The 15847-nt window shown below is 50.8% G+C and overlaps 1 protein-coding gene across 1 annotated transcript in view; it reads right to left on the bottom strand.

The window, feature by feature from the left end:
- The window catches only part of FAM189A1 (family with sequence similarity 189 member A1), a 334267-nt gene extending 323951 nt beyond the window's left edge, over positions 1-10316 (bottom strand). Inside the window, exon 1 of the mRNA XM_040969902.1 lies at positions 10098-10316. Within this exon, the coding sequence (XP_040825836.1) occupies positions 10098-10316 (219 nt within the window). The remainder of the gene's footprint in view (positions 1-10097) is intronic.
- Positions 10317-15847: the final 5531 nt, after the last annotated feature.

The raw sequence follows: 15847 nt of genomic DNA, 5'->3' as shown, positions 1-15847 counted from the left end.
CATGACTCTGCATCACGCCCTTGGAGTCGGCCTCGGGCCTGCACCCTCCGGACTCATCAGATAAATGACAGTCAGGCCAGCTGGCGGATATGTGACAATCAGGACACCATGCTGCATACCTCACAGATCTTTCCACAGATCAGTGTGGTCTCAGTAAAGCCAGAAGGAAACTCAGTGCAGACAGAAGTCTGGCAGACCTGCAGCGTGGGCCTCTCTGGGGACACAGAAATCACACCTCAGAGCCACCTGGTCCTTGGAAAAGGCCATGGGGCTACACCTGGCAGGTGCCAGGAAAGCCCACAGAGCCATCACTATTTCCACCTGTGCCAGCCAGGCAGCAACTTCTCAGAGGCCCCCAAGCTCCCTCACCAGGGGCTGGCCCAGCTGCAGGAGCAGGCTGAGGTCTGGGGGCTTACAGGAAGTGGTACCCAGGCCCTTGCTGGGTCTGGTTAACTCTACGACTGTCACACTGGACCACAGCTCTACAACAATGGCATGCTTCCCCCATCATCAGACACCACCACAGAACACTCCTTCTGTCATGACACCCTCACCCTTCAGTGAAATCATGGCAAGTAATAATCCATTCAATCTTTTCACAATCCAAATTCAAAACTCCCCGTTAGAAAGCTGAGATACAGAGCGAAGTTCTTCCTCCCCTACTCCAACCAGCTGAACCATATCCATGTTCAAAGTCTGTTTTCTTTTGAAAAACAGCTTCAAAAATTAGCCAAGGAGCAGATTTTTTTTTTTTTTTAGCTTAGTAGTTAAGATGTTCAAGTTCCACAGCCAGAGTACCTGGGTTCAATTCCTGGCTCCTGCCTCTCATTGCCTTACTGCTAATGTGGACCAGGGCCAACGTTAGCCATGCCTCCTGCCCCTCACTCCCATACTGCTAATACGGATCATGGCCAATATTAGCCATGCTCACTCCCTAACTGCTAATGTGGACCATGGCCAATGTTAGCCATGCTCACTCCCTTAGTGTTAATGTGGACCATGGCCAACGTTAGCCATGCCTCCTGCCTCTCACTCCTGTACTGTTAACGTGGACCATGGCCAATGGCAGAGATGGCTCACGTAATTAGTTTTGTGACATCCACATACAAGGGTGGCCCTGCCTGTGTTCCCAGCCCCCGGGTTCAGTGCTGGCCCAGGATGTGGGGAGTGAACCAGCGGATGAGAGTCCATTTAATCTCTGCCTCTGTCTCTCAAATAAGTAACCTTTTAAATAAACTGGGGACAGTGAAAGTTTCAAAGATTTCTACCAGTGAGTTGCAGGCTGGGAAAAGGGGGGATTGTGGAAAGTGGGGTGGGTGGGTAAGAACAGAGAAACAGGTAGCCTCATGAGGAGGGTGGTCACCCCTACCACACAATCTGGGGCAAAAAAAAAAAAAAACAATAGATCATCAGAGATAAATATAACAACTGGAAGAGTGAGATGCACAAGACAGAGGCACTGGGGAGCAGTGTGTGTGTGTGTGTGTGCACGCGCGCGTGCCCCTGTTCACAGCAACCCAACTATCCAACAGAAGGATGGAAAAGCGCACACACAGCCCTGCTCACGGCAACTCAACTGCCCACAGAGAGCCGGACGGATGAACCAAGTCCAATCGTGTGCATGTGCGCGTGCAGCCCTGCTCACACATCCAACCGTCCACCAACAGAGGGATGGGTAAGCATGTGGCAAACGCACACCATGCTATGGTTTTCAGCCTCGGAAAGGGAATTCTGAGGCTGATGAATGAACCCTTAACATGCTGCAAAGTGAAAAACACAGGAACAGGAAGACACGGGCCCCAGGTGTGTCACACACACACACACACACACACGGATCTGAGAAAAGCTGCACTCACAGAGGCAGAGGGTTGCACGCTACCCGGGCTGTGGTGAGGCAGGATGCTGGTCAGAGCATCTGAAACGTCAGTCACACAGGCAGCACCACGGCTTTATTGATTTATGCGCCAACAGAGGAACCATAGCTAATACCGTGCACTTGGCAATGGCAGAGAGGATCACTCCAAATCTTCACATCACAGAAGCGTAAGTACACGACGAGGTGAATATATGCTAATTACCTTAAATGAATAATTCTGTTTTGTATACTCATAGATAGCAAACATCACAGTGGACATCATAAATACACTTGGCTTTTATTTTCCCATTTGAGATAATAACAGATTTTAACCACAAGCACACCGTGTCCCTGGTGCTTCACTTCATTGAGCTTTCCAGACCCTGCACTCTTTCCCACAAATGGAAGATCTGGAGCAACCTTGTGTCAGCAATTCTGTCAGTGTCACTTCTCCAGTCGTGCAGATCATCATTAGCGACATTCCTTCCATCACGGAAGTATGTGCCCAGGCTTTAGACACACAAGAGGTGGGCCCGGCGCGGTGGCCTAGAGGCTAAAGTCCTCGCCTTGAAAGCGTCAGGATCCCATATGGGTGCTGGTTCTAATCGCGGCAGCTCCACTTCCCATCCAGCTCCCTGCTTGTGGCCTGGGAAAGCAGTCGAGGACGGCCCAAAGCCTTGGGATCCTGCACGCACATGGGAGACCTGGAAGAAGTTCCTGGCTCCTGGCTTCAGATCAGCACAGCACCAGCCATTGTGCTCACTTGGGGAGTGAATCATCGGACGGCAGATCTTTCTCTTAGTGTCTCTTCCTCTCTGTATATCTGACTTTGTAATAAAAATAATAAATAAATCCTTTTTAAAAAGAGACTACACGCACTGCACAGCGTAACGTTGATGTACACTAAGTAATCAAAACTTCCCGGGGCTCTCTTCCCTGTAACATGCACTTTACGGCATGAGTGTGTCAGGAGCAGACCCGTCGCAGCTGAGGAACGCCTGGCAGGAAGTCAACACAAACCCAGGGATACAAGAGAGCTGAATGTAAAACACTAAACAACAAAAGTCGCACTGCTGTACTAATGTCAGACAAATCAGACTTACTGGGGGAGAGGGACATTACCAGGGAGCAGAGGGGACACTGCATTATAACGATCCATCCACGAAGAGTGAGCCGTAAACGTAGATGCATGTCACAACAGAACATCACACAGGCAAGAAGAAAAGCAAAGGGGGAAACAGAGAACTCCTGAAGCCTAAGTCGATATTTCCGTTTTCCTTTCATGGTAACCTACAGAATTAACAGCTAAGTAAGAATTTGCAAGGGCTGAGAGTGTGTGCATACATATGTATGTTTGTATGTCTCCCAGCCACACCCACTAAGGGGCCCCTCAGCAGTATCCTAATCAAAATGTCAATCTCAACTGAAAGGCTCCTGGGCTCCCTTGAGAAATGACAGGTGTCAGGGGAAGGATGAGCAAGAGTATGAAACCAGCATGCAACATCGCCACGTGGCAGGAAGTCCGGAAAACTGCAGTGTATGGTGCCAACGCGGCAGAACAGTTTGAGCATCCAAGCAAATGATGTCAGAGAGAAGGCTGACTCGGGTGCAGTCACTGACAGACAGGGCATGACCACGAGCTAGACACTGGCACGACCTCAGAACACCTTGACACAGATACGATCCAAGGGGAAAGAGTGAGAGAAGGGCACAGCACACCTCTGTGTGTGTGCTGTGACGACAAAGCAGGGAAGACTCAGGTTCATGGGCATCACAGGGACCCTAAGGCCAAGGTCACCCAAAGCTCTGGGAAACACAAAGAATGGGGCTAAGACACGGATCTCAACTGCCTGGGCTCAGTCCTGACTCCAGCGTCCTGCCTGCACAGGCACCTGGGAAGCAGCAGGTGAAGGCACACGTATTTGGTTGGGTCACTGCTGCTCCTGGAGGAGATCCAGACCACATTCCCAACTCCGGACTCCAGGCCAGCCGAGCATCACCTGTGTCTTGGGCATCCGGGGAATCAAACAGCAGCCACAGGTGCTCTCTTGCTCTCTCACACTCGCACACAAAGAAAATGAACACAAGCATGATGGGGGCCCGGTGTGGTGGCCTAGTGGCTAAAGTCCTCGCCTTGCATGTGCCCGGATCCTATATGGGCGCCGGTTCTAATCCTGGTGGCCCTGCTTTCCCAGGCCCGCTTCCCATCCAGCTCCCTGCTTGTGGCCTGGGAAAGCAGTCAAGGACAGTCCAAAGCCTTGGGACTCTGCACCCACAGGGGAGATCAGGGAGAAGTTCCTGGCTCCTGCCTTTGGACTGACACAGCTCTGGCCGATGCGGTCACTTGGGGAGTAAATGATCGGACAGAAAATCTTCCTCTCTATCTCTCTTCCTTTCTGTATATCTGACTTTGTGATAAAAATAAAATAAATCTTTAATTTAAAAAAGCACAATGGAAGCCAGTGAAGACATACAGCATGCACATGTGTCCCTGGATAGACCAGGCAAGCAAAGGAAACACTACTTGGATAGCGAGTGAAATCAGATGGGGTGAAATCGTCGCATTGAAAATATTCTTGCGCTGTTGCCTTCCAGATCTGCACGCGCTTTCGCCCTGGACTGGGACAATCACACTGGGTTTTCTGAAGGTGACAGGACATCGTGTCCACAGCTTGTTCTCCACAAGTTAAGACTAGCCACAAGAATGAATATTCTTACTGAGAAGCAGCATAGAAGTGCAGCAAGGAACAAGTGAGATCAGATGACTACACCTAGGGAATTTAATACACAGGAGTTACTGGTTCTTTCCTGCAATTTTTCTCTAATAGAATTTTTTTTTTAATTTCCCCCCAAAAATATTGTGGAAAAACTATGATGTTGCTGTTTCATGGCACATAATTTGGCCTTGAGCATTCCAACACATGGCACCTACCAATTACATGAGCATTCCAACACATGGCACCTACCAATTACATGAGCATTCCAACACATGGCACCTACCAATTACAAGGATCTCTTCATCTGGATGCTCCAAGGATTTTTTTTCTTACCTTTCAAATCTGTTGCTTCAGATGGATATATTACAATGCTGACTCTTTCCACTGCCATTTTCTCCAACTGCACAGGGTATTCTATCAAGTCTTCTTTAATTTCAGAAAGGTTTATTGAAGCTCTAGTTCCAAATATTTATTTCCCTTCATTGCTTCATTCTTCCTCCCCTGGATCCCACCCCTTATACCTATATTTGATCTGCACAGTCCACTTGTGCATTACTTTCTAATCCATTGGATTATCTTCTTTTCACTGTCTTTATTTTCTGTTTCCGTGGGGTACCCATTTACTCTTGTGTTTCTTCAAATTAATCTCTGAAATCCATTTTTTCCCCAAATTCATTCCAGACACATCTCTGCATAACTTCGCGTGCTCTAATCGCATCCCTTGTTCCTTGTAAAATTCCTGGTAGCAGTCTCAGGAAACTCTGTCCATTAGTTCACACTGAAATATGAGTTTATAACTTTTCTGGAGCTCTTTTTCTACACTTCTATTATGCTCATTTTCTTCCCTTTTTTCCATCGGGTATGCTCTGCCTGCTCTAAAAGCAGACTTCTTTCCTCTACCCCTGCTTAAATGAGGTGGATTTTCCTGGCCCTTTGAAGATGGTTCCTAACTAAAGGGGCCAGGCCAGCTCAGCTCTCCCAGCTGGACTCCACCGATCTACAGAAGGTCCAGAGCAGTAATTCTGCTGGTAGCCACTTTGTTATTTCTCCCGGTAAAGACCAGCATCTTGGGTACGTCAGGAAGAGCTGGTACCTCCCCTTCTGTGCTGGAGCTTAGGGCTGCAGTTCCGCTGCTCCAGCACCCTTCTTTTCCCCCAGGGCTGTGCTCTCCGCAGGTGGCCTCATCTTTGTCCAGTGAGTTCCTGGGCCTCGGTTTGGGGGGTCAGGAAGGCTCCCTCATGACCTTCACCTTCTGAAACGCGTCTCTCCAGCCTATTGGGGTGTGTATTTCAGGCAGGCTCCCTGTGCACTTCCAGGTTTTTCTGGACACAATGTTGCTTCTCCCACATCCCCAGCTGTTTGTTGCTCTCACCCATACAGTGATGGGCAGGACTTTGCCAGTCACCTTCATCCCTGCCAAGGCTTCTGCTCCACTTGAAGGATAAATGATACCTGGTGCTTTTCGCTTCCACGGATTATCAATAACTCACTCTTACTTCCAGTCCCTCTTGCACACAGTCACCTTGCTTTGGCAGGCCCTGCTGTAGTCCCTGGGGGTCCCAGGGGTGGGGAGGACTCCTCAACATTCCAGTGACCATTGTGTCCAAGCTTGGCTTTCAGGAGCTCAGAGGACAATGAAAAACCACTCCTGCCTTGAACGGATGGTATAAAGCAAAGGACAATGGACAGAGAGCCACAACCAGGCTGAATCCAGTCAGGCTGCCAGAATGGCCAATATCAACCCTAACTCTCGGGCAATTTCAATCCAGCCTGGAAACCAGACATGGGCATCCTAACACGGACAGCCATGGCACAGATGGCACAGGTGAGGGAGGAAGCCAGTGTGGATGGCCCTGTTCTCACAGGACAGTAAGGCTCGCCAGGAGGTCACTGACTCTGAAACAGCCTCACAGGACCACAAGAACCTTGTCTGAAAACAAAGTCCTGCTGCTTCACACCGCGTGCAAAGTGCACACAGGATGAGTCAATGCAGGAATGTAGGAGGAAAATTAAGACAGAAGAACATTCAGAGTATTTGTAATGATGACCCTATTAACTCAGAGAAAAAAAAATTAAGGAACTGTGAGCTTTAGAAATGAATGGGCCTGTCATGAGTAAAGTGTTAGACGGGCCAGAGCTGGGGCACAGTGGGCAAGCTGCGCCCATGACGCTGCCATCCCACCACTGGAGCCCCAGCTTGAGTCCACAATACTCCTCCTCCCATTTAGCTTTTCTAACTTTTCTATCAGAGGAATAACAATGTTCAGGCTGCAGAGGGCAGGCGGGAGGAGGGCAGGCTCTCTGGCCGGATTCCTGAAGTGGTTCTACCTTCATCCCTTCCAGAAAGTGGCCCAGCACTGCCTAAGAACGTGCCACGTCTCAACACCCTCTCGCGGCAATTCCACTTGGAGAATTTCTCCTCGAAGGCGAGCTCCGGCATCTCCGGAGAGATCAGCAGCCTCATTTGTGAAGACACAGAGCTGACAGGATCAGAATATTCCCAGCTGTAGAAGAACAAATTCAACTCTAATCATTCCTCTTACAGTCTACTCCCCAGCCAGAAAAGGAATGGGTTAAAAAAAATAGTACCCGCCTGTAGCTGGGAATATTCATTGCACAATAAGTCACCGAGTAATGTGCATGATAGGATCCCATGTTTGCGGGCTCTTTTTTTTTTTTAAAGAAAATATATTTTGTGTTTGTAAAGCAAAGCATGGAAGGATGACACTAAACACCACTGGTAATACTGTGTACCTTTGGGTCCAGGATTGCAGTAAAGAAAGAAAGCATATTTTTTATACACATCTTTGTGTTCAGTTATTGCAGAAGTATATATTGCTTTGGAGGCATAAAAAAATCCAGTGCAGTTGGTTTTTAACAAACACACACACACAGAGAAGAAAGAGGTAGGCAGCTACCAATGAGTTTCTTTACCAACACGAACAACCGGCAATATGCATAATCCACAATGTGCCTGTCTCGGATGCCCTGGGCAGCAGTCACAGAAAGAAAGAAGTTGATCTAAAATGCTAACCCTGGTTAGTGTTCTAACCTGTGAACACAGGTCACTGGCAGACAGGCCAATGGACCCTGCTGGCTGGCTGGCTGGCTGGCTGGCTGGCGTGGCCTGGGACACACCACTGGCAGGTGGCCCCCAAATGACCCAAAGCACACAGCGCCCCCTGCCAGGCCTTCCTCCCCACCACCTTGCCTCCAATTCCCCCAGGGTCACACCTTCAGCTGTCTCCCCTGCCTGCACCTTGCCAGCTGTGACTTGTGCTAAGGGCTTGGGGTTGTGTCTCCCTGGTTACAAATAATGGGCAAAACCTTTAAGACACTCACCTGTGTTTACAGCACAGCAAAGTATAAACTGCTTTGTTAGGAATTTTTTTTTTCTTAAACAAGTTCACATCCTCCCTTATACTTTAGGTCACCTCTAGAGGACTTGTAATCCCCAATCAACAGACACTGTGCTAATGCTCTATGCTCTATTGTCGGGAATGACGGCCCCTTCCTTTAAAAACTCCGCACATGTTCAGTACAGATGCTGCTTTTTTTCCCCTAACATTTTCAATCCAAGACTGGGTTGAATCCAAAGAGGGGGACCCTCCCAGACCCAGAGGTGCCACTACAAGCAGAGAGAGAGCTTTAAAGCTGCCTGTTGCAGCTGCCATCTGAAGACAACAGCACACAATTAACAGCGACGTAAAAAGTGGGAAGGCGGGAGACAGGGTGAGGAGGAAACAAGTTATCTTAAAATGTCTAAAAACGTCAGCATCATTTGCTGGGTTCCCGGCTACTCCCCACAGCTGAAGGGAGAGTGGGCGCCACGCAGGACTCGGGCAGGGCGTCTGCTTTGGGAAACAGCTCATCACTGCCCAAGAGAAACGCTCTACAGGCAAAAGAATTCAGTTTGCCTTGTTTAATGCTTCAAAACGAGGCGCGCGCCTTTGTGGCACCCATGGCTTCTCTGTTGCTGCCTTCCTGCTCAGGTTTATCAGTAAGGGACCCGTTCTCTGCGCACCCTTGGGAGGGTCAGGGAGAGAAGCTAACTTCCCCAGCTGCCACCTGTAGGCTGCTCCCAGCTGCAAACCTCTGCCCATTAGACAGAGGTGCAAAACGATGCATGCTAACCAGCAACGTGAGCAACAGACTACACGTAGTGGAACCTGAGAGTCAGGGCTCCCCAGGTAGGGGCACTAACCACAGCCTGCTTCGTGTTCCCCAAGACACAGCCTTGGCCTGACACCAGCCTTAAATACGAATGCCCACATGAGCGTGCCCAGCCACACCTGTACCGATCAGTGGTGCTCCAATGGCAGTTCTGCCCATTGTCAAAGCCAAAGCAACGAACGTCAAGAACAAAGGCAATTACTAACGAAATAAAGCTGGATTAAAAAAGAAAGAAAGAAAAGAAAGAAAGAAAGAAAGAAAGAAAGAAAGAAAGAAAGAAAGAAAGAAAGAAAGAAAGAAAGAAAGAAAAGAAAGAAAGAGAGAGAGAGAGAAAGAAAGAAAGAAAGAAAGAAAGAAAGAAAGAAAGAAAGAAAGAAAGAAAGAAAGAAAGAAAGAAAGAAAGAAAGAAAGAAAGAAAGAAAGAAAGAAAGAAATCAAAACTCAAGAACAAACACCTACGCTAATGACAAAAGCCTGGCCTGGATGGCTACAGACATCCTGAACTTCAGGTATAACCCAGTGCTGTCACAGACGTGGAGAGTTCTCGCAACAAGTGTTTCTCTTTCTATCCATTTCTTTCCCATTCCCATATGTCCATTTTCTATTAATACCGGAGAGAAGCAGCAATGTGCGGAGAAACGCTACAAAATGTCAACCATTAACTCTTGGAAACCATCACTTCTCCCGCGCTCTGCACCGGCTCAGGGTTCCCCGTCAGGGATTCCCCGCTGCGCTGTGCAGCTCAGAAAACACGCCCCTGGTCCCTGCACGGTCCTCAGCCCACAGAACGCTGCTGCAGGTGACTCAGACACAAGTCCCTGACGCCAAGGCGCAGAGTGACCAGAAGGGGCCGGGTCGGTCCCTGCAGCCCGCACTGGTCTGCACCCTCCCGCCCCAAGGCTGGGGCCCTCCTGAAAGGCAAGACGCACACGGACACGCAGCTCCGCCCTGGGTTCGGATCCCGCCTCCCGCCCCGGACGCGGCAGCAATGAGGGGTCAGGCTCGAACCCCCCGCGCGTGCCGGGTCGCCCCCTCGGTGAGGCGCAGACCCCGCGACTACACGTCCAGCCGCTGGCCACCCCCGCGAGGCGCGCGGCCGGCGCCGGGCTTCGGTCGGAAGCTTCAGGAAAAGTAATTGCGGAGGTCGGTGCGATGGAAAGGGCGCGCGGGGCTGCGAGCGCCACGGGTCGCCCCGGAGTTCTCGCGCCCGGAGTTTGTAACTGCTGCCCGTCCTGCCATCGATCCCTCTCCGCCCCGGGCACCAGTTCCCGGGACGCGGCGCCAGCGGTGAAGGCCAGGCACCCCGCGCCCTCGCCCCGGAGTCCCGTGCCCGCCGGGCCGCACGCACTCACCGAGAAGCCGGCCCAGAAGGGGCAGGAGTGGCGGACGCGGGCCGAGGTGGTGAGCGCCAGCGCGGCGAAGCTCACAGCCACGATGAGACATCCGAGCGCCATCTGCGTGGCCCCGAGCACCAGCACGATGCGGGAACGGCCCGGGCACTCGCGCAGGCGGGACAGGCTGCGGGGCGGCGCGGCGGGGCGCGGCGCGCGGGGACCTCCGGCCGGAGGCATCGCGCCGGGCGCCCGCACGCCTCAGCCCGCTCCCGCCCGGCCCGACGCGCGCCGCCGCCGCCGCCGCTCACTGAGAGTCCGGGGCAAGTTGCGCCGGGGACGGGGACGGGCTCCGCGGCGGCCGCGCGCCACGAGCGGGCCGGGCCGGGCGGGGAGCCGGGTGCCCGCTGCCCGCGTCCATGCCGCCGCCGCCGCCGCTCCGCAGGGCCGCCGCGTCGCCCGCCCGCTAGCCGGCTGCGCCCTCTCCCGCCCGCCCCGCGCGCTCCCCGGCCCGAGCGCGGGTGCGAGCGCCGCTGCCGCCGAGCCGGGCACGAGCTCGCGGGGCCCGGGCTGGAGCGGGAGCGGGGACCCCGGTAGGGGGCGCGGGAGAGGGCGCAGGTGCGGCCCGAGCGACGGGGCCTCGGCTGGGCGTTCGCGGCCCCACGGGCGGCGGCGGCTCTGAGGGGGAGAGGACGGGACCCGGGCGCGTCAAGGACGAGGGCGGCAGGCGCCGACGCGCAGCCCAGGCCGGCGGCGCGGAAAGGGGCCGAGAGCCGGCCGAGGCTGCGTCCGGGCGGGGTGGGCGCGCAGCGCAGAGGCGGAGGATTCCGAGCGCTCGGCCGCGAGTGTGGCGGGCGCCCCTCGCCAGCACGGAGACCCGAGCCCCGTGCGCCGCCGTCCTGCGCTGCGGGGCTCGCCCGGGCCGGCCGCGAGAGCTGGGCTCAGGGCGGCGGACATCCTTGCCAGGATCACTGACCGGGCTTTGAGGGGGCAATTGGAAAGTTTGGGGGCCTTCCGGAAATCTCCCAAAACGGATCTTAAGGAACGATCCCGACCGTGACCCCTGAAGCCACCGGTACTGAAGGGCCTCTTGGCATGCACGCCGGGAGAACGCGGAGGTTCAGGGCCCTGCGGATGGGACCAAGTTGTGACTGCTGGGTCTGGGGGCGCTGCGCCCACGTGTGGAGACTAGGGGGGCTGCGGGCGGCGGACTGAAAGGCACAGGACCTTCCTCTGTGGGACCCGGGGGGAGATCTCCAAGGCCTCGGCTTGAAATGATCCCCCTCCGAGATACTGAGCCCTTCGGGGCTTGACAAGCTTCTATTAAAATGCAAATTCCGCCTCGGAAAGGCCGTTGCTCGAGCCGTTATCAGCCAACACTTCGCGGGATGGGATTTATTTTCCAATTTAACGGGATGGCCGAGGGATGAACAGGAGGTGGGGGTGTGCTGCAGAAAGAGGGGCTGACCTCAGAGCGCTGGCCCACCGCCAAACCTCTGCCTGCTTCCGTCCTTTATAACACACGGCCTCGGGCTGGCATTGTTTGGAGCCCTCCGGTAAAGGTAACGGATTCCAATTTCCTGCAGACGTTTTTTTTTTTTTTCTACCTAGAAAATTCACAGAGCCGCATTTTTTTTTTAAGGACTTGAAACAATACCACAGCATGATCCTGGACTGGCAGGAAATTAGATTCTCATTGTCCCCACCTCCCACGTTCCTCCATTCTTCCAACAAAAGTTCTCGCAGAACTATGGACACAGCAGGTTAATTCACATAGGCAATCCTGTGTGTCCGCAGGGTGAACCAAACCCCAAACCGAGCAAACCTGCTTCGCAGAGGCCCAAGGAATAGAGAACTGTCCAAGGTGTGTGCTGACACCACATGGTATTTTAAATCTGCACTGGGACAGCCTCCTGTGGTGTGGCAGTTTAGGCCACGGCTCACGACACCACATTCCATCTCACAACACTAGTGGCGTTCCGGATGCTGTGCTCCCTGCTAACCCACAAGGGAAGGCAACCAAGTTCGGTGTGAAAGGCTATCATGGAGTTCCTGCCTCCTGGGCCAGGCCTATCTGTGGAGTGAGCCAATGGGTAGATGCCACTCTCCCACTCACTCACTCTCTTCTCCCCTCTGCTTGTCAAATAAAAAATGAAAAATTTTAAGCTGTACTACACACCTGCTATATGCCAGTCACTTGGAGTCTAGTGGGGAGACAGAAAATGGCTCCAAGGTCAAGTGCAACTGGGTTCAGTGCTACAAAGCATAACACAGTGTGTGTCCGCCGCAAGGACGATAAGGAGATTTGAAAAGAGCTTTGTAATCACAGTATGGAAAGGGTTTGAGGGAACCCATGTAGCACATGGAGCCTTGCGAAGCCACTGCTGTTGGTCTGGCAGGAGGTGACTGATATGTAGGGTCCTGGGATGAAGACCCAGTCACCCAGTACTCTACGTTGGGAAGGAACCAACTGGCGTCACCCCGGGGGCAAAGAAATAAACCAGACTTCCCTTTGGTTTCAAGTGCCTGGGAGTCCCAACCCTGGATATGGATGAAAGTCATTCTGGAACAGTTAAGCTGCAGAGGCTGCTAAAAGCTAGAGAAAAGTAACATCAGCCTAGGCATCGAATTGCTGCTATGAATATCATTTTTAAATTTCATTTCCCCTGAACTTCCTTAAGGTGATAGAGGACATTTAGGTAAGACCGTACAGCTTACGCCAAAATCAACAGCAAATGAATAGTTCCCCCAACATCAGAAATTCAAAGAGATGTTTGCATTCACCACTGCTACTCAACACTGAATTAGAAATTAGACAAGAAAAGGAAAGCCATTTAAATATGAAAGGAAAAAGCAAAACTACGTTTTTTTTCTTCAGATGACATTATCCAGTGTATGGGAAATGCCAAGGAGCCCACGAGAAAGGTACTAGAATTTACGGACAAATTCAGTGACATTACAAGGTGCAAGAGCAGCACACACAAAACAGTTGTGTTTCTGTATACCAAAATGAGACGCCTGAAAAAAGAAATTAGCAAAGTAATTCCATTATCTAAAAAGAATAAGATATTTGGAAATAAGTTTAGTCAAGGAGGTGAAAACTATGTGTGTTGAACACAAATTCATTTCAAGAGAAATTTAGTAGTTTGTTCAACTAATGATTTGCAAATTTGGGAAGCAGGAAATGTTTTGGAGATTCCACTATGTGGGCACTGAGTGTAACTACTGCAAAATACTGCTGAAAGAGACTCAAGACCTGAAGGAACGCAAAGACATACCATGTTCATGGAAAGGAAGAGAATGTTCAGAGGGCAATACCCCAAAGGCTGCATGGCTTGACTACTAGACCCATCCAAACTCCTGAGCTCCTTCGTGTAGAAATGGAAAAGCCAATCCTAAAATTTGTGTGGAATTACAAGGGCCCCCCCCCCCAAAAGCTGCACAGACTTTTTTTAAAAGAAAAAAAAAAAGTTAAGACTAACACTTGCAGAATTCAAAATGTACAAGGTTATAATTAACAAAATTATGTGGTCTTGGCATAAGATAGAAGTACAAACGTACATTGCTGAGAACTCATAAATAAATCCATATGTCTAGGCCAACTGATCTTTGACAATGGTACCAAATCTGTTTATGGGGTAAAGAATAGGCTCTTCAGGAGATAGTGCTGGGACAACTAGATTTACACATGTAGAAGAAAGAACTTGGACCTACATTATAGGAGCAAAACCTATACAACATCTAGAAGAAAACACAGGTATAAACTAATTAAGAGCTTAGACCTGCCTGCGGATCTTAGATTTGACAACCAAATCATAAGCAACAAAAGAAAAAGTAGATAAATTATATTTCCTCAAAATTTAAAACTTCTGTTCCTCAAAGAACAATGTCAAGAAAATGGGGGGTGGAGGATGGAAGGAGTTGGTACTGTGGCATAGCATTGAAGCCACTATCTACAATGGCAGTATCCACTATCTACAATGAGTATCAGTTCAAGTCTCAGCAGTTCCACTTCCAGCCCAGCTCCCTGCTAACATGCCTAGAAAAGCAGCAGAGAATGGCCCAGGTCATCGATTCCTGCCACCCTTGTGTGAGCCCAGGAGTGAGTGGCTCCAGGCTCCTGGCTTCAGACCTGCCTAGCTCTGGCCATTGTAGCCATTTGCAGAGTGAACCAGCAGACAGAAGACAGATCACTGTCACTCCCTCTCTTCCTCTCCCTCCTTCCTTGTACGCTGTGCCTTTCAAATAAATAAATCTTTAAAAAGAAAAAGAAAGAAAAATCTAAAAGTGAAAAGATATGCTATGGAGATAAATATTTATTATTATTTTTTTTTTTTATTGGAAAGGCAGATATACGGAGAGGAGAGACAGAGAGGATGATCTTCCGTCCGATGATTCACTCCCCAAGTGAGCGCAACAGCCGATGCTATGCCGATCCGAAGCCAGGAGACTCTTCCGGGTCTCCCACGTGGGTGCAGGGTCCCAAAGCTTTGGGCTGTCCTCCACTGCTTTCCCGGGCCACAGGCAGGGAGCTGGAAGGGAAGCGGGGCTGCCAGGATAGAACCGGCGCCCATATGGGGTCCCGGGCATACAAGGCGAGGACCTTAACCAATGTGCCACCGCGCCGCCCGAGATAAATATTTAAAAAGCATTTATTTCACAAGGGATTAATATCCAGAATATATAAAGAATTCCTGCAACTCAATAACAAGAAGACAACCGATATAAAAACAGGTATATTACTTGAACAGGAATGTCTTTAAGGAGAATAAACAAATAATATATGAGCATATGACTAAAAAGAAATGCTGCTAATTGGTCATTAGGGAAGTACAAACTGAAACCAGAATGTCATGACACTTCACAAAGAAGGGAAATGCAGACGCACATTGTACCATGAACAAAGCGAGAGGTCATTATGCCAGGTAAAATAAGCCAGGCACAGAGGGACGGGGCTGACTGCGCTGACACCAAGACCCCTGTGTCGGCAGATTCACAGAATTGGAAGGTGGCGGTCAGGGCCGCGGCAGGAGCAAGCGTGGTTAGCGTGTGACAGGTACACGGTTTTACATGGGACACAGGAGAAGCTTCTGGATATAACGACGGTTGTGGTTGCACACCCACGTGATTTGAACTTCACACCAGGGATCTGCACAGCTACAAGTGGTTACCGTGTTAACTGTGCATTTTATCATGATTTCAAAGACAATGAAATACCCCTTCACACTCTTAAGAATACCTGGCTTTTAAAACTTAATACGTGTCTAGAGATGCTGTGGGAGAACTACAGCACGGCTACCCTCCTGGTGGAAATGCAATGTGGCTAGAAAAGGCTGGGAGGTCCTCCAGAGTGAGCATACAAGCACAGGACCCCAGACCTCCCGCCTCCAAAGGTCCCCAAAAGCGGATTCCTGTCCACCCACATCCTTAGGCCCCTGCATTCAATGATTCTAATTAGAGGGTCGCAAGTGGGTGGGAATCCCTGGACACAGATAAGCAATAACGCATGTAGGAAATCGTGATTCGCCTCTGTCTCCTGGGTTTCCGATGTCTATTTCATTATCCCCATCATAATGAGAGGACTGCTGAGTGCAGGAGGAGGAAGATCGAATTCTGATAGGCCTTTAAATACTTACGACTTCACGGGTTTTGTGATGAGATTTAAATTAAATCGTGAAAACAGAAGACTGTGCAAACATGAGATGTGGGGTGACTTATCCCATCAAGGGGGCTCCTCAAAGCAGCACCCACAGCCTACTTTCTGCCTGCCA

The sequence above is a fragment of the Ochotona curzoniae genome, unplaced genomic scaffold (assembly GCF_017591425.1).
Source record: "Ochotona curzoniae isolate NIBS_2020 unplaced genomic scaffold, NIBS_Ocur_1.0 scaffold_4701, whole genome shotgun sequence".
In the NCBI taxonomy this organism is placed as follows: Eukaryota; Metazoa; Chordata; class Mammalia; order Lagomorpha; family Ochotonidae; genus Ochotona; species Ochotona curzoniae.
This window is presented reverse-complemented; position numbering and strand designations above follow the sequence as displayed.